This window comes from Rhinopithecus bieti, unplaced genomic scaffold (genome assembly GCF_001698545.2).
Source record: "Rhinopithecus bieti isolate Rb0 unplaced genomic scaffold, ASM169854v2 scaffold_38981, whole genome shotgun sequence".
Taxonomy (NCBI): domain Eukaryota; kingdom Metazoa; phylum Chordata; class Mammalia; order Primates; family Cercopithecidae; genus Rhinopithecus; species Rhinopithecus bieti.
Window position 1 is genome coordinate 468,661 of NW_016819573.1, and position 19,367 is coordinate 488,027.

General features: G+C 43.4%; 1 protein-coding gene across 1 annotated transcript in view; it reads right to left on the reverse strand.

The window, feature by feature from the left end:
- MROH8 (maestro heat like repeat family member 8) overlaps window positions 1–19,367 on the reverse strand; it is a 56,190-nt gene that overhangs the window by 1,357 nt on the left and 35,466 nt on the right. The window contains exons 9-12 of the mRNA XM_017859088.1: window positions 18,048–18,183; window positions 13,991–14,115; window positions 11,449–11,601; window positions 8,093–8,253 (exon numbers count right to left, since the gene is read on the reverse strand). Of these exons, the coding sequence (XP_017714577.1) occupies window positions 8,093–8,253; window positions 11,449–11,601; window positions 13,991–14,115; window positions 18,048–18,183 (575 nt within the window). The remainder of the gene's footprint in view (window positions 1–8,092; window positions 8,254–11,448; window positions 11,602–13,990; window positions 14,116–18,047; window positions 18,184–19,367) is intronic.

The window sequence follows — 19,367 nt, forward strand, 5'->3', positions numbered from 1 at the left end:
CCTTGTCCCCACCCCAAACCCCCCAGGTTTTATCTAATCGAGTTCCCATTGCCTCAGCATGGACTTCAAGGCCATTCATAACCTGTCCTGACTTAACTTTTCAGCCCCACCACTTCCCCATGACACACTCTGTGCTTAAACCATCCAGACCATTCAGACCATTCACCTTTACCTAATAAAACTCAAACTTTGAATACCTTTGCTTATGTCACTGTCTTTTTTTTTTTTTTTTTAATGACAGGGTCTCACTCTGTCACCCGGGCTGGAGTGCAGTGGTGCCATACACAGCTCACTGCAGCCTTGAACTCCTGGGCTCAAGCAATCCTCCTGCCTCAGCCACCCAAATAGCTGGGACCGCAAGCATGTGCCACCATACCTAGCTAATTTTTAAATTTGTTTTTATAGAGACAGGGTCTGGCCATGTTGCCCAGGCTGGTCTTCAACTCCTGGGCTCAAGCGATCCACCTGCCTCGGCCTCCCAAAGTGCTGGGATTATAGGCATGAACCACCGTACCCGACCCTTATATGTCACTTTCTTAAACTGGAAGACCCTTTCCAAAACTCTTCTCTGCCCATCAAAATCCTTCAAGGTCCAGCTCCAGCATCATGTCTCCTAGGAATCCTTGTTTGCTTCTTCACCATGTCTTTCATAAGAGTTCTCATAGCACTTAAAAAATTTCTTCTTCTTAGAGGTCGCTTCAATCTTATGTGTGCTATCATCAGTTCTTTATGTGTGTATCTGTTCCCTCTGAAGGAAAGGATTCTTTCTGGCTCTTCTTCTAGGAATTCCTCAGGGACTTGCACAATGCCAGGTTCATAGAAGGCATTATAGACACATGTATTCAATCTGGTCTGTGGTCCTCAAATTTTGGCTAAAGTTAATCTTTGAAATAAAGCTTTGATCCTGCTTAGAAGAGATAGCTTCTAAAGAAAAATAATATGTAATAACTTCTCTGTCATTGATTCAAATGTAGGACCTGAGAGTTACGTAAACATTGTGGAAGAACATTACAGTGGGAAGAAAATTGGGAGTTACTCATGCTTTTAATCCATTCTTGTATTTTCAGAATCTACTTAGGCATCTTTGTATGCTAGAGTAAGTTTTTAAAGTGTGATCTTCCAGGCCAGATGTGGTGGCCTATAATCCTGTAATCACAGCACTTTGGGAGGCTGAGAAGGGAGGATTGGTTGAGCCCAGGAGTTCAAGACTAGCCTGGGAAACATGGCGAAACCCTATCTCTACAAAAAAAGTAAAATTAGCCAGGTGTGGTGGTATGTGCCTGTAGTCCCAGCTACTCAGGAGGCTGAGGTGGGAGGATCATTTGAACCCAGGAGGCAGAGACTGAGGTGAGACAAAATCATACCACTGCACTCCAGCCTGGGTGGCAGGGTGAGACTCTGTCTCAGGGGGAAAAATAAAAGAAAAGAAAAGAAAAAGAAAGAAAAAAAAGTGTGGTCTTCCAACTGTGAGAATCATCCTAAAACTTGAGAGGCTTAAAGACTATCCCAACATTTCACTCCCCACCTCAGTGATTGTAATTTGTGAATAAAACAAAGTAAGAAGGTCCTAAAGAACTTCTACAGGAAAGGCCAGAAAGGCAATATAGGATGCTGAAAAAGCTCACAGCTGCACAATGATGAGACGGCAGAATAGGAACATTCATCTGGGATGACATAAAGAAATTCCCATGTTTATTTACCCTCAGTTATTTTCTCTGAATTCCAGAGGGAGTAAATGAAGTGCTTTGAGAAACTGTTTATTGTGAGAGAAGTGGTGCAAAATGCTTTTGGTTTGCTGCACATTTTAAGTGTGCTGACAATGCATCTGAATTTAGAAAGCACACAGCCTTTAAGCCAATGGTTCACGAATTTCAATGCGAGAAACACCTGGAGAGTTTGTTTAAAATACGGAAAAAACTTCCCACCTCCAGTGATTCTGATTCTGTAGTTGTGACATGGGTTTTGTTTGCCCATCATCCCTTTGGGAAACTACCTTTTCAAGATCCTTAATAATCCTATTTGGTTCGTGTAGTTTGGTGGGAGCTGACTCCAAGCCAGGCTAACCAGAGTCCTGCCCAGGACATCTGTCAGAGCTAAAAAGGAAATGACACACCCTTTCTGCTGCAGTTTTGAGCTGATGGTAACTATTTTTGCCACTTGTAGTGCAAGTCCATCTGAGAGATTAATGGAGCCCTAATGAAAGAAACTGAGTCTCAGGATTCAATCCTGACGACAGACCCTTGGACTTTGCTGTAATATAAGCCTATACAATTCCTTAAGGTAGTGTGAGCTCAGTTTCTGCTACTTCCAACCAAGAGTCCTGACTAATATAGTAGGTCTGATGTAGGGTCTTGGAAAATGCTTTTTTTCTTTGAGACAGGGTTTTACTCTGACACTCAGGTTGGAGTGCAGTGGCATGATCATAGCTCACTGCAATCTCAATTTCCCGGGCTCAGGTAATTCTCCCACCTCAGCCTCCTGAGTATTTGGAACTATGGGGTGTGCCACCACAACTGGCTAATTTTGCACTTTCTGTAGAGACAGGGTTTCACCATATTGCTCAGGCTGGTCTTGAACTCTTGGGCTCAAGCCATCTACCCGTCTCAACCTCCTAAAGTGCTAGGATTACAGGTATGAGCCACCATACCTCGCCAGAAGATGCATTTTTTTTTTTTTTAAACAAGCTTCACAGGGGATTCTGAGGCAGTGTTTCAGACACTTTAACAAACACTGCGCTAGGAGACTGAAGAAGCCTACATCTTTAAGAGCAAATATCTTGCTGTAGCGTCCTTACAGAATACAAAGAGAAACAGCCTCTTGTCTCTTCTGGTGGAGTGCTGGGACAGAGCACTGCACCAGGGTAGTATGAGGGACATATGTCACATATGCACTCTATGACTTCTTGAACTGAGTGTCTCAAAGTATTTCATGTCCCATAGAGAAACAGTCAGTGGTGAAAATGTAGTGTAATTCCTGTGTCAGTAAATGATATCACCATTAACTTGGCCTCCAAAGTCAAAAACTGAGGAGTGGGGGGTTAGCCTGAATGCCTTCTTCCTCCCTGCCATTCCTTTCTGATTCAATCAAGGTCTGCCTACAGATGCTCCTATTTCTTTTTTTCTTTTTCTTTTTTTTTTGAAATAGAGTTTCGCTCTGTCGCCCAGGCTGGAGTGAAGTGGTGCGATCTTGGCTCACTGCAACCTCCGCCTCCCGGGTTCAAGCAATTCTCCTGCCTCAGCCTGCAGAGTAGCTGGGATTACAGGCACACGCCACCAAGCCTGGCTAATTTTTTTACTTTTAGTAGAGACAGGGTTCGCCATGTTGGCCAGAATGATCTCGAACTCCTGACCTCAGGTGATCCACTCGCCTTGGCCTCCCAAAGTGCTAGGATTACAAGCGTGAGTCATGGCGTCTGGCCAATGCTCCTGTTTCTTTGCTCCCTCCTCCTCTCCATCTCTGGAGCCACTGCCCTAATCAGGGCATCATCATCTTTTGCCTGAAAAGGTGCAACTGCTTCACTGCCTGTCCTTCTTCCTGTCTGGCAGAACAGGCTCTAATCCATCTCCACCAGAGTCACACTAAAAATCCACATCTGATGATGTAAGTCCCTTAACTAAAGTTCTTCAGTGGCTTCCCAACTCCCGTAATATCAAGTCCACTATCCCAATTCTTAGTTGGTCCCAATCTATCACTGCTAACTTCTGACCACTTTTTAAAAGCAGCTTTAGTGGCTGGGCATGGTAGCTCACACCTGAAATCCCAGCACTTTGGGAGGCTGAAGCAGGCGGATCACGAGGTCAGGAGATTGAGACCATCCTGGCCAACATGCTTCAGCTCTAGCCGTCACATCACTTTCCAGGTGACAGGAAGAAGAAAGATGATGAGCCCACTCTCTCCCTTTAAGGTTATTTGTCATAGGTTGCATGTACTACTTCAATTTGCATCCAGAATTTAGACAAACGGTCACACCTATATGCAAAACGTCTAGAAAATAAGAGTATTTCAAATACCCAACTAAAGTTCAGGGATTCTATTACTATAGAACATGAAAAAATAATTAGTGAATGCTGTCTTAAGTATTCAACTCACTGACTTTTAGTAAATTTACAAAGTTGTGCAACCATGACGACAATCCAATTTTAGAACATTTCCATCACTGCAAAAAGATCCCTGGTATCTGAGCCCTTCTTACTATCCACTTTTCTCTCCAGCCACTTTGATCTGCATCTGGCTTTTAGCGTTATCAGCTTGGGGGCAGCTCTGCTTTCAGAAATCATTTCCTGACCCTTTGTTTAATTAAGTCCCGACCTAGGGGCTTCCACAGAACTCCCTACTTAGCTTTAGAATACTTATGCATCTACGTGGCTACCAGATGGTGCTGCTTAAGGGTGGGGTGCATGTCCTGTCCATTACTTATAGTGCCTAATAGCACCTTGCACATAGTTGATGCTTTAGGTAGCCTCCTAAGAACAATCACCCCAATCTATATGTAAATCCACTAACGTGTGGAGTCCTAACTAGGGAAAGGAAGCCAGGCTGGTGGGAGCAGGGGAAAGTAAAAAGAAAAAGCAGATAAACTGTAAGTCTGCCTTTCTTCATGGTCGAGGACACGGCCCTTCTGCACAATTAACTCACCATCTTCCTCTGCCCAACTATCGCCAGACACCTGCAAATTAGCTCACTGCAATTTGGCATTATCTATACTGCACAAGGCCCTCTTCAACACACAGCATGAACACTATGCTGTAAAATTTCCACCAAGCCTTTGTCTCCTTGCAGTTGGCTTCTCTTTTGCAGGCTGCCTGTTGTCTCTCTGGCACCGTTATTTTCCTACTTTCTCTAATAAATCTGCCTTCCTCTACCCACAACTGTCTTGGTAAATTCTTTTACCCGAGCACCACCGGCCCAGTCATTGCTCCCCTGTGACATAATGAACTTCAAGTACATGACAAAAATATAATCAGAATAACATTTCCTGGCTGGGCGTGGTGGCTCATGCCTGTAATCCCAGCACTTTGGGAGGTCGGGGAGGGCAGATCACGAGGTCAGGAGATCGAGATCACGGTGAAACCCTGTCTCTACTAAAAATATAAAAAATTAGCCGGGCGCAGTGGCGGGCGCCTGTAGTCCCAGCTACTCTGGAGGCTGAGGCAGGAGAATGGCGTGAACCCGGGAGGCGGAGCTTGCAGTGAGCCGAGATCACGCCACTGCACTCCAGTCTGGGTGACAGAGCAAGACTCCATCTCAAAAAAAATAAATAAATAAATAACATTTCCTGAGTAAAGTCAGTTAAATTTTTAAAAGACTCCATAGTTTGCATATGATCTACAGCAGTTCTCAAAGTCCTCCCAGAGGTAGAACAAATACAAGCAATAGAATAACACTAAAAGTATACTTAAAAAAATTAAATAGGGCAGCACACGGTGGCTCATGTCTGTCACCCTAGCACTTTGGGAGGCTGCGGCAGGTGGATCACTTGAGCCTAGGAGTTCGAGACCAGTCTGGGTAACGTCGAGAAACCACAAAAAATAAAACATTTAGCTGGGCCTAGTGGTGTGAGCCTGTAGTCTCAGTTGCTCCAGTGGCTGAGGTGGGAAGATTCTTTGAGCCTGGAAGGTTGAGGCTGCAGCGAACTATGACTGTGTCACTATATTGCAGCCTGGGTGACAGAGAAAGACTCTGTCTCAAAAAAACAAAACAAAACAAAACAAAACAAAACAAACAAAAAACAAAACTAAATATATTTAATATTTTATACTTTTATTTATTTATTTATTCAGAGACAGAGTCTTGCTCTGTCTTCCAGGCTGGAGTGCATTGGCGCAATCTCGGCTCACTGCCACCTCCACCTCCCAGGTTCAAGAGATTCTCCTGCCTCAGCCTCCCAAGCAGCTGGGATTACAGGTGCCCACCACCACACCAGGCTAATTTTTGTGGGGTTTTTTTTTTGTTGTTTTGTTTTTTGAGACAGAGTCTTACTCAGTCACCCAGGCTGGAGTGCAGTGGCATGATCTCGACTCACTGCAACCTCCGCCTCCCGGGTTAACACCATTCTCCTGCCTCAGCCTCCCTAGTAGCTGGGACTACAGGTGCCCGCCACTGCGCCCAGCTAAATTTTTTGTGTTTTTACTAGAGATGGGGTTTCACTCTGTTAGCCAGGATGGTCTCGATCTCCTGACCTCGTGATCCGCCCGTCTCAGCCTCCCAAAGTGCTGGGATTACAAGCGTGAGCCACTGTGCCCAGCCTCAGTTTTGCATTTTTTTAAGTAGAGATGGGGTTTCACCATGTTGGCCAGGCTGGTCTGGAACTCCTGACCTCTGGTGATCCACCCACTTCAGCCTCTGAAAGATTTATTTTTATGTAAGAGTTGAGTACAGATAAGCTGTAGCAAGTACCAAACATTCAAGAACAATTTGTTAGAGAAATACACAAAAGCAAGCTCAAAAAATTTTAAAAAATTAAAAAAGCTTGAGTGTGGTGGTACACACCTGTAGTCTCAGCTACTCAGGCGGCTAAGGTGAGAAGATCACTTGAGCCCAGGAGTTCAAGGCTGCAGTGAGCTATGACTGAAACACTGTCTCTTAAAAAAAAAAAAAAAAAAAGTAAGACTGTTACTCCAGGTTGGAGTGCAGTGGCTATTCACAAGTCCAATCATTATGTACTATGGCCCCAAACTCCTGGGCTCAAGTGATTTTCCTGCCTCAGACTCCTGAGTAGCTGGGACTACAGGTACGTGCCACCATGCCCAGCTTTAAAAAAAATCTGCATTAATTTTTTCTCTGGATGGGTAAAAGTATTCCGTTATTTGATTTAGTTCAGTTTAGAGAACATAATAAGCACTACACCAAGATATTATGTGACAGGCATTCACTTAAAAGAATACTTTTCAAATAGTTTAAAGCAGGGAAATCTCTTCTTAAATAAAATATTTGCCCAGAATCACAATAGAGAAAGCAGATATAAAGAGGCATTGCTCTGGTTAAAGTGGGGTGGGGGCATGGGACTTTATTCTGAAGCCTTCCTGCCTCTTCCATAGGCATCTTTGTGGAAATTTCCAGGGTGCCTCCAAATGTGAAAAACACTAATCAAAAAAAACCATCTTTATACCTACTATGTACCCACAAAAATAAACAAAAAATCCATCCTGTTTGATCCTTTCTCTGATTCCAGTCTTCTTTATGTATGCATATTTACTTTTTAAATGTATATATTTATTGCCTTATTTTTAGGCAAAATCATTCTCAAGTGAGTTGCAGACATTATGACACTTTACCCCTAAATAACTTTAGTATCTTATCTCCTAAGAATAAGGACATCCTTCTGTATAACCATAGTATTTCATACCTAAGAAAATTACACTAATTTTTTTTGTTTCTTTGTCTGAGACAGAGTCTCACTCTGTCACCCAGGCTGGACTGCAGTGGTGTGATCTTGGCTCACTGTAACCTCCTCCTCCTGGGTTCAAGCGATTCTCCTGCCTCAGCCTCCCAAATAGCTGGGATGAGAGGCATCTGCCACCATGCCTGGGTAAATTTTGTGTTTTTAGTAAATTTTGTATTTTTTGTATTCACCATGTTGGCCAGGCTGGTCCTCAACTCCTGGCCTTAAGTGATCTGCCCACTTCTGCCTCCCAAAGTGCTGGGATTGCAGGTGTCAGCCACTGTGCCTGCCCAGAAAATTACACCAATTTAATATTCTAGTATAGAGTCCATATTTAAATTTTCTCCAAGCTTTCTTGTATAGTTTTTGTTTTTGAACCAGGATCCAATCAAGGTCACACAGTGCATTTGGGTATGTTTTTGAGTATCTTTTTATCTAGGACAGTTCCCTCACCACCAGTTTTACTTCCATGATGTTAACTTTTTTGAAGAGTCCAGTTCAATTATCTTACAGAATGTTCTTCATTTGGGATTTGTGGGATTCTTTTCTGATGATTATGTATTATATTCTGATTTATATCACCAGCTTTATGTATATCGTGTCTTCTCTACAAGAGAATCATTAGATTTTTGAGGGCAACCATCTTTCACAATACCCAGAGCTGTGTCACATACTCCAGTTTAATCCAGAGGCTGTACGGGATTCTGTTACCTGTTATATGGCACTGGATGACACAGAAGGAAGCTGAGCACTGTATCTGTATACTTGGGTCTGGATATAAATAAACTCACGGTATTTATGATTTGTTGGCGGACTCTAGGCTGGCTGATTATGGATAACTGGGCACAGATAACTCCCATAATTTCTGGCACCTGAAGAGGAAAAAGAAATTACTAAGACTGTAATCCTGTAGGACACTGATGGCTATTGAGGATATTGTGGCCATTTCTGAAAGGTCCTAGGGGAGTGACTTTTTCTTAAAGACAGGGTCTTGCTCTGTTGCCCAGCCTGGAATGCAGCGGTACAAACACAGCTCACTGCAGCCTTGAACCCCTGGCCTCAAATAATCCTCCCACTTCAGCCTCCCAAGTAGCTGGGACTACAGGCACACACCACCACACCCAGGTCATTGTTGTATTTTTTGTAGAGACAAGGTCTCTCTATGTTGCCCAGGCTGGTCTTGAACTCCTGGGCTCAAGTGATCCTCCTGCCTTGGCCTCCCAAAGTGCTGGAATTACAGGTATAAGCCACTGTGCCCGACCCCTAGGGGGTGACTTTTAAACAAATTGTTTATTATTTTTTAAAGTTTATAATCAAAATCACTTAAAATATATCTGTATGTGTGTATACATATATAAAGGGTTTGGAAGGACTTATAATCAAAGCTGTCAATACTGTGTTTTTTTGAGTGATAGAATATTAGATTTTTTGCTTCTATATTTTTCTAATTTTTCCTCAATAATTGATGTATTGATTTTACAATAAGACAAACTAATAAAAGTGTTGCAAGGAAGCTGGGCTTTTTTCCACTGTGACTTTGAGAATGGCAGTGGAGTCCTTACCTATCTTCCTCCCAGAGATGTCCATCAGGCTCAGGTAAGGGAAATTGGAGCCATTGGGCTTTGGTCCATTTCTCTTCTTGGACCACTCTTCCCACCCACAGATGCGTGGGTTCCTGCCTCTGTGGAAATGTCACCTTCTCAGAGAGGCACACCTCAGCCACTTAATATAAAATGGCCATCATCAGCACCAATAGGCTGGGCACGGTGTCTCACGGCAGTAATCCCAGTACTTTGGGAGGCTGAGGCAGGCGGATCACTTGAGGTCAGGAGTTTGAGACCAGCCTTGCGAAACCCCATCTCTGCTAAAAATACAAAAAATTAGTTGGGCATCATGGCAGGCGCCTGTAATCCCAGCTACTTGGGAGGCTGAGGTGGAAGAATCACAGCAACCTGGGAGGTGGAGGTAGTGAGCCGAGACTGCACCACTGCACTCAAGCTTGAGCAACACAGCAAAATGCTGTCTCCAAAAAAAAAAAAAAAAAAATTCTGGCTAACACAAGGGTAAATTCACTGTTTTGGGGAAAGATTCTCTTCCCTGAATAAAGACATAAAAAGGAAGGCAACATCTTTCTTCTTCTTCGACATAGTCTACTCTGCTCAGAAAGTCCAAAATTGCTCCGACTACCTTATGACCACATGAATAGACAAGGTAGAAGGATGAAGAAACCCCTGGGTCTTTGATAACACCGTTGAATCACTGAATTAATCTTGGAAAATACTCTGTGTCCAGACTTGTTATTATGTGAGAGAATAAATCCTTTGGCTAAGCTTCTACCTGCTGGGCTTTGTTGCTGCTAAAAGCACCCAACTGATACAAATGCCCATCTCACCATGCTCTTATCATGTCATTCTTTTTGCATCTTTGCTATTTTAATAGGGTAAAAAAAAGGGTGCTCATCATTTTTTGTTGTTGTTTTTTAATTTGTTTTATTTGTTGCTGTTTTTTGAGACAAGATCTCCTTCTGTTGCCCAGCTGGAATGTAAAGCCTCATGCCTCATGCCTCATGGCTCCCTGCAGCCTTGTCTTACTGGGCTCAAGCACTCCTCCTGCCTCAGCTTCCCAAGTAGCTGGCAACACAGGTGTGTGCCACCATGCCTGGCTAATTTTTAAAAATTTTTTTGTAGAGATGGGGTCTCACTATGTTGCCCAGGCTGGTCTTGAACTTCTGGGTTCAAGCAATTTGCCTGCCTCAACCTCCCAAACTGCAGGGATTATAAGTGTGAGCCACTATACCCAGTTCTCATCATTCTTAAATTACTTTTTATTTGTACCCAAGTACAATATGGGAACACAATTTAAAAAGTCCAGTGGCATTTCAAGCTTCTTTCCTCCCACTTCCTCAGGTCTGTTCTCCAGAGAAAAGGGTTCTTTTACCCTTTTTGTCTCTTCCAGCATGTCCTTCTCTATTTCTAAATAACATAACTATATAGTTATTTCTTGATGTTTTAATTTTAGATACATTTAGATAAATTCTCTTTAATTTTGATTTCTAAGTCTGCCTCCTTCTAGGGTCACTTATGGCTTTTTATTTACTTTTATTTATTTATTTATTTATTTATTTATTTATTTATTTTGAGGCAGGGTCTCACTCTGTCGCCCAAGCTGGAGGGCAATGGTGCAATCTCAGCTCACTGCAGCCTCTGCCTCCTGGGTTCAAGCAATTCTCCCGCCTCAGTCATCCAAATAGCAGGTGTGCACCATCATGCCGGGCTACTTTTTGTATTTTAAGTAGAGACAGGGTTTCACTATGTTGCTGAGGCTGATTTCGAACTCTTGAGCTCAAGCCATCTGCCCGCCTTGGGCTCCCAAAGTGCTGGGATTACAGGTGTGAGCCACTGCGCCCGACCACTTACAGCTTTTTAAATCTTGATACCTTTAACCCATCTGGATGAATATCTAAAGTTATTCTCATATGTGTTAGTTATATCTCCCCAGAAAAACTCTACTCTTATAGAATATACGGACCACACTTTTTTTTTTTTTTTTTTTTTTTCAGATGGAGTCTCGCTCTGTCGCCCAGGCTGGAGTGCAGTGGTGCGATCTTGGCTCACTGCAACCTCCACCTCCCGGGTTCAAGTGATTCTCCTGCCTCAACCTCCCGAGTAGCTGGGACTACAGGCACACGCCACCATGCCCAGCTAATTTTGTATTTTAGTAGAGACGGGGTTTCACCGTGTTGGCCAGGATGGTCTCGATTTCTTGACCTCATGATCCGCCCGCCTCAGCCTCCCAAAGTGCTGGGATTACAGACGTGAGTCACCGCACCCAGTCATGGACCACATCTTAGATTTTAAAAAAAATCTCCCTCCCTAGTTACATACACAGTGATTGTTTGGTATATGTTTATAGAATGGATATTTGTGACTAAACAGACTAAGGCTTTGACCCTGTACCCACGAGTAGTCATTCTCAGCTGAATAGGACAAGCAGAGACTTCAGCAGCTGCAGGGATGAAGAGGTCCTACTGGCTTTTTAAACCCAGGAAACAGACACTGAAAGTTTACCTTCTCAAATCGGGACTCTGCATTTTTTGCCAAAGTTAGCAGTAATTCTCCTGCTGATCGCTGGATGCAGGGATGATTCAGGTTTTTCAGGGTATCAAATGTAGTCATTATAAACTGGCAGAGCTCATTTGAATCGAGAAAACCTTCAAAGGCCTGAAATGATGTAGGAAAATGAATTTCCAAGAAATATGGAAATATGGTATGATAGAAAGTGCCCTGAACAAGGACTCGAGTCTAAGTTAACAATCAGAGAAGTGGACAAAGATGTACAAGGCTGTTTTATTTGAGTCTTGTGGTTTTGTTTTGTTTTTGGAGATAGCATCTTACTCTGTCACCCAGGCAGGGGCACAATCACGGCTCACTGTAGCCACAACCTCTTGGGCTCAAGTGATCCTCCTGCCTCAGCCTTCTGAATAGCTGAGGCTACAGGCACCTGCTACCACACTCTGATAATTTTTAGATTTTTTGGTAAACACAGGGGTCTCACTATGTTGCCCAGGCTGGCCATGAACTCTTGGCTCAAGCGATCCTCCCGCCTCAGCCTCCCAAAGTATTGGAATTATAGACGTGAGCTATGCACCCAGCCCAGTCTTGTTTATTATGGTAAAAAGGTGGAAGCAATCCAAATGTCCACTGCTAGCATCTGTGCATGGACTTTTGCTGCTCCGACACTGAGGCTGGAGTGCAGTGGTGTGATCACAGCTCACTGCAGCCTGGACTCCCAGGCTCAATCAATCCTCCGACTTGTTTCCTGAGAAGCTAGGACTACAGGTATGCACCACCACACCCAGCTAATTTTTTTATTTGTAGAGATGGGTCTTGCTATGTTGCCCAGGATGGTCTGGAATCCTGGGCTCAAGTGATCCTTCCGCCTCAGCCTCCCTAAGTGCTGGGCTGACAGGGGTGAGCCACTGCACCCAGCCTGCTGCTCTGACATTTAGAAAGAAGCTTTATTGGCCAGGTGCAGTGGCTCATGCCTGTAATCCCAGCTCTTTGGGAGCCTAAAGCGGGAGAAACACTTGAGCCCACGATTCGAGACTAGCTGCTTGGCCAACATGAAGAAACCCTGTCTCTACTAAAAATACAAAAATTAGTTGGGTGTGGTGGTGCATGTGTGTAATCCCAGCTACTTGGGAGGCTGAGGGAGGAGAATCACTTGAACCTGGGAGGCGGAGGTTGCGGTGAGATGAGATCGTGCCACTGCACTCCAGCCTGGGTGACAGAGCGAGACTCCATCTCAAAAATAAAATAAAATAAAAGAAGCCTGGCATAGTGGCTCACGTCTGCAATCCCACTACTTTGGGAGGCCGAGGCAGGTGGATCACCTGAGGTCCGAGTTCAAGACCAACCTGACAAACATGGAGAAACTCTGTCTCTACTAAAAACACAAAATTAGCTGGGCGTGGTGGCGAATCCCAGCTACTCAAGAGGCTGAGGCAGGAGAATCACTTGAACCCAGGAGGCGGAGGTTGCAGCAAGCCAAGATTGAGCCATTGCACTCCAGCCTGGGCGGCAAGAGTGAAACTCCGTCTCAGAGAAACACCTCCCCCCAAACAAAACAAAACAAAACAAGAAAAGAAAAAGAAGCTGTATTATGAGATCTTCAGAAAGAGTCACAGTTTTATAGGATAGGACTTAAAAAAAAAGGCCCTAATGTTACACAGCTGACAGGTTCCCAGGCATAATTAAAATGCCTTGTCTGGAGACAACATACTAAAAAATGTGTCATTCTGTCTTTCTTTGCATTTAGTAGTAGATAAAGTCCTTCACATGATTATAATAGGTTTAATTTAGTGGGTACTTACTAGTAAATTTTTTTTTTTTTACAATTTACACTGTTTACAATTCAGTCGTGGTTTAGCAAAGCATTTTCCATACGATATCTCATTTAACCACAACTGAATTGTAAATAGTGTAAATTAAAAAAAGAAATTGTAAAAACTGTCCCAATTTTTACAGATCTCCATCATGCAGATGAGAAAATTGATGTGCAGAGAGATGAAATTACTTGGTACCTTTCACCCTACATGAGTAAGATACGTGGGTTTTCTTTATTTTCCCCTAGCCCCTAGAATGCCTGGTACCTAGTGGATATACAAGTATTTATTGAATAATGCATAACTACATTAATTTAAAAGTGTCTGGCTTGTTGGATCAACCATACTCTCTTGCAGCTCCTTTTTGGGACCAGCATTTACGTTTGTAAGACACTGGCAATTACTAATAGTAGGAGCAGAGCTGGTATGAAGTGAAATCCAGGGATACTGGCCTCAATGGCAGGTTGACCTTAACCCCCAAACTAAGAGGGCAAGGGGTATATGGGCCAGGATCCTGGTGCCTTGTCTTCAAACTATGGAATGTTTAGAGACCACATTCCTTGGGCAATTGTGTATGGTTTTGTTTTATAAGAAACGACCAGAACTTTTTCCAAAGTGGTTTTTACTATTTTACATTTCTATGAATAAATGCAGGAGACTTCTGGTTGTTCCCCACCCTTGCCAACACTTCTGGCTATGGTTGTAATTTTAGCCATTCTTGTTACCTGGGCAATTCTGAAGGGACAGCTGTAGAAGCATTTAGCGGCAGAGCTGTAGAGCTCCAGGAATTCTCGACATTTTGTCATTGCTCTTTTCAAGCTTTGCTGATTTTTCTTGTCATGTATGATATCTGAAAAGAAAATATAAAATATGAATACTTTCTGGCTTCTTTTTTTCTTCTTGATTTTACAGGTCTGGTTGATCTCCAGTTTAAAGTGGATCCCAAGATCTTACTCTTCTTTTCACTTGAACAAAATGTCTGGGGAGGGAGTATGTGTTCATCTGAAGGCTGATTTATTTCTCTTTTCTTATACAACAATATATAAAAAGAGCCAAAAGAAAAAGCAAAGAGGAGGTCGAGGCAGGTGGATCACTTGAAGTCAAGAGTGTGAGACAACCCTGGCCAACATGGTGAAAATAAAAAAATTAGCCGGGCATGGTGGCACTCTCCTGTAGTCTCAGCTACTTGGGAGGCTGAGGTGGGAGGATCACTTGAACCCAAGAGGGGGAGCTTGCAGTGAACCAAGATCACACCACTGCACTCCAGCCTGGGTGACAGAGTAAGACCTTGTCTTTTTTTTTTTTGAGACAGAATTTCATTCTTGTTGCCCAGGCTGGAGTGCAATGGCGTGATCTCGGCTCACTGCAACCTCTGCCTCCTGGGTTCAAGCGATTCTCCTGCCTCAGCCTCTTGAGTAGCTGGGATTACAGGCATGTGCCACCACGCCCAGCTAATTTTGTATTTTTAGTAGAGACGGGGTTTCTCCATGTTGGTCAGGCTGGTCTCGAACTCCTGACCTCAGGTGATCCACCCGCCTTGGCCTCCCAAAGTGGTAGGATTACAGGCATGAGCCACAACACCCAGCCGACCCTGTCTTTAAAAAAAAAAAAAAAAAAAAAAGCAAAAGCAAAGAGCTTTTGTAAGAGCAGAGCATTTGAGTGATTTGTGAGTACAACCAAAGCATGCTACCTTATTTCCCCCCACTGGTGAGGAATGGTGAGGGGTCTCCCTATGAAGCTTAGGTTCCCAGAAAAAATTGCCCAACTTTATACTATGTATGATAATTCTGATATCAGAACTCTTCATCATTGTCTAGTTTTGCTGATCATTGTAGTGTCTTGTTTTTCTTCTGTTTTATTGTGACCTCATTGTTGCTGGAAATTTGTAGATGGAAAACTTATCTTTGAGCCCTTGGCTGAGGATACTGTCTCTCCAACTAGAAAATAAGCTCCCTGGGGGAAGGTATCTTGTCTGTCTTGTTTAGTGATGCATCACTAGAACAATAAATGCTTCATAACTATTTGCTGAATCAATAATCAACTGTATTTCTTTGGCTGTACACCTGGTAGAGACTGCTCATGCTCAGAGGTGCCCAACGACAGGACAGTTGCTTTGGGAAGTATGGAGCTTCCTTATCCATGTGAAGCACAGACCCAGGCAGAGGAATTACAGTTGTGTGTAGCTTAACAATTGGGATACATTTTGAGAAATGCACTGTTAGGCTACTGTATTACTGCATGAACATCACATAGAGTGTACTTTTTTTTTTTTAGACAGTCTCTCACTCTGTCACCCAGACTGGAGTGCAGTGGCGCAATCTTGGCTCACTGCAACCTCCACCTCCCAGGTTTAAGCGATTCACCTGCCTCAGCCTCCTGAGTAGCTGGGACTACAGGCATACGCCACCATGCCAGGCTAATTTTTGTACTTTTAGTAGAAACGGGGTTTTGCCCTGTTGGCCAGGCTGGTCTTGAATTCCTGACCTCAGGTGATGGACCCTCCTCGGCCTCCCAAAGTGCTGGGATTACAGGCATGAGCCACTGCGCCTGGCCTAATTCTTTTTTTTTTTTTTTTTTTTTTTACATTCTAAAGTGTTTTGTTAAAAACTAAGACAAAAACACACACACTAGCCTAGGCCTACACAAGATAAGGATAATCAATACCACTGTCTTCCATCTTCACATCCTGCTCCACTGGAAGGTATTCAGGGCAGTAACACACATGGAGCTGTCATCTCCTATGATAACGCCTTCTTTAGGAATACCTCCTGAAGGGCCTGCCTGGGGCTGTTTCATAGTTAACTGATTTTTTAATAAGTAGAAGGAGTACATGCTAAAATAATCATAAAATGTATAGTAAATAAATAAACCAGTAACATAGTTATTTATTATCATTACCAAGGATACGTACTGTACATAATTGTAGGTTCTATACTTTTATATGACTGGTAGTGCAGTAGGTTTGTTTACACCAGTATCACCACAAACATGAGTAATGCATTGTGCCATAATGTTATGATGGCTACAATGTCACTAGGTGATAGAAAACTTTCAGCTCAGCTGGGTATGGTGGTGGACACCCATAGTCCCAGCACTTTAGAAGGCTGGGGTAGGAGCACTGCTTGAGCTCAGGAGTTGGAGACCAGCCTGGACAACATAGTGAGACTTTGTTTCTTTTTATTCTTTCTCTCTTTCTCTCTCTCTCTCTTTCTTTCTTTCAGATGGAGTCTTGCTCCGTCACCAGGCTGGAGTGCAGTGGCATGAGCTCAGCTCACTGCAACCCCTGCCTCCCAGGTTCAAGTGATTCTCCTGCCTCAGCTTCCCAAGTAGCTGGGACTACAGGCGTGTGCCACTCCACCTAGCTAATTTTTGTATTTTTAGTAGAGACGGGGTTTCATCAGGTTGGCCAGGATGGTCTTGATCTCTTGACCTTGTGATCCGCCCGCCTCGGCCTCCCAAAGTGCTGGAATTACAGGCGTGAGCCACCGTGCCAAGCTGAGACTTCCTTTCTTTAAAAAAAAAAAATAATAATAAGGCTGGGCGTGGTGGTTCATGCTGTAATCCTAGCACTTTGGGATGCTGAGGCGGGCAGATCACTTGAGGTCAGGAGTTCGAGACCAGCCTGGCCAACATTAAGTAACATTTAGTAGAGATGGTGAAACCCCATCTCTACTAAAAATACAAAAATGAGCCAGGTGTGGTGGTGGCTGCCTGTAATCCCAGCTACTCAGGAGACTGAGGCATAAGAACTGCTTGAACCTGGGAGGTGGAGGTTGCAGTGAGCCGAGATCACACCACTGCACTACAGCCTGGGCAACAGAGCGAGACTCCACCTCAAAATAAAATAAAATAAAATAAAATAAAAATTTCAGCTCCATTCTAATCTTATGTGACCCATACATGATCAGTTGTTGACTGAAATGTCATTATATGCTGCATGACTGTACTCGGCAGGGATGGAGTAGACTGCGATTCAAACACCGGGGGAATGCTGGGTTAGATATCCTCTAAAGTCCCTTCTAACCATGGAAGTCAGTGACTCATTCCTTGACCACACTGGCCCTCTCTCTATTTTTCAAACTCCTCAAGCTCACGCCTACCAAGGATCCTTTCCTTAGTCATTCCTTCTGCCTAATACACTCTTCTTACCTCTCCAGGTGGCAAACTGCTCTTTATTCTCCGGATTATCTTTTCTGAACCCTGCAACTAGATTTGATTCTTACTCATGGCCCCTGTAATTTCCCTTCATAAGCACATTAATTCTCCTGCAGCCTCGACCTCCTGGGCTCAAGCGATTCTCCCACTTCACCTCCTGAGTAGCTGAGATCATAGGCATACTCCACCACGCCAGCTAATTTTTAAAATTTTTTGTAGAGAAGGGTTTTTGCCATGTTGCCCAGGCTGGTCTCGAACTCCTAGGCCCAAGCGGTCCTCCCAGCTTGGCCTGGCAAAATGCTATGAATATAGGAGTGAACCACTGCGCCCAGCCTCACTCCTACTTCTGACCAAACTAATCACTCTAGTTTGTCCACAGGGCCACGTTTAGCCACTCCCTGGCTATGCAGATGGATGACAATAGTGGGTCTGATCTAGTATTAGGATTCTAATTATTAAGTCAGTGTTGCTTCATCTCTGCCTATGGACTATGTATCTTTCTCTTTATGAACTACTGTAAAAGGCCTTTCCAGAACATGGGGACTAAATGAATGTGTAAGGAGGGCTGGTGCTTATGTTGTGCTGGAGAATTCACTCAGGACCTCGCGGCCTTCAGCAGTGTCTTACACTTCAGCCTCAGGGTGATATGCAGCAGGTAGTGAATGCTCTCTGCAGCCTCCTCAGCCACCTTTTCCTGTGGGTCCCCACAGAGCAGTGCCATCAGAGCCACTAGGTGTCCAAGTCTTTGGAATCGCAGTGGAAGCTTGAGAAAGAAAAAGAAAGATGTCATCAGAAAACATGTGCATTTAGTGCCTTCAATTTGAATTGTTGAGAAGTAATCCCAATTCTACTCTCAATTCAAGGGAAGTGTAAGGGTCACAATCAGCCTGTGGATCTCTGTAGGGTTCATATTTAACATAGGTAGACACGGTATAGCCAGTAGATGGTGTTATTAAGAAATAGGGGAATTCTAACCTAAGTAAACAATCTGAAAAATGAAAAAGCTTTGTGCATAAAGATGTTAGTTCTAGCACTGTTTTTATTTTTATTTTTTAATTTTAATTTTTGGGAGTACATAGTAGGTCTATATATTTGTGGGGTATACAGGCCTGCAATGCATAACAATCATATCATGGAAAATGGAGTATCCTCCCCCTCAAGCATTTATTCTTTGTGTTATAAACAGTCCAATTATATTCTTTTAGCTATTTTAATAATTTTTTTTTATGAAACAGAGTTTTGCCCTTTTCGCTCAGGCTGGAGTGCAGTGGCGCGATCTCAGCTCACTGCAGCCTCCGCCTCCCGGGTTCAAGTGATTCTCCTGCCTCAGCCTCCCAAATAGCTGGAATTACAAGTGTGAGCCACTGCACCCAGGTGATTTTTGTATTTCTAGTAGAGATGGGGTTTTGCTGTGTTGGCCAGGCTGGTCTCAAACTCTGAACCTCAAGTGATCCACCCGCCTCAGTCTCCCAAATTACAGGCCTGAGCCACCACAGCTGGCCAAATATACGTACATTTAATATTACCAAATAAAAATGTATTACATTTTAATATTATTTAAAATTACTAATGCACAATAGTCACCCTGTTGTGCTATAAAATATTAGGTCTTATTCATTCTAACAACGTTTTTGGTACCTATTAACCATCCCCACCTCTCCCCAACCCTGCTACCACCCTTCTCAATCTCTGATAACCATCCTTCCATTCTCTCTCTTCATGAATTAAACTGTTTTGATTTTCAGGTCCCACAATATGTGAAAACATGTCATGTTTGTCTTTCCATGCCCGGTATATTTCACTTAGCATAACGACCTCCAGTTCCATCCATGTTGTTGCGAATGACAGGATCTCATTCTTTTTATGGCTGAAGAGTACTTCATTGTGTATAAGTACTTCATTGTGTATTCTTTATCCATTCATCTGTTGATAAACACGCTGCTTCCA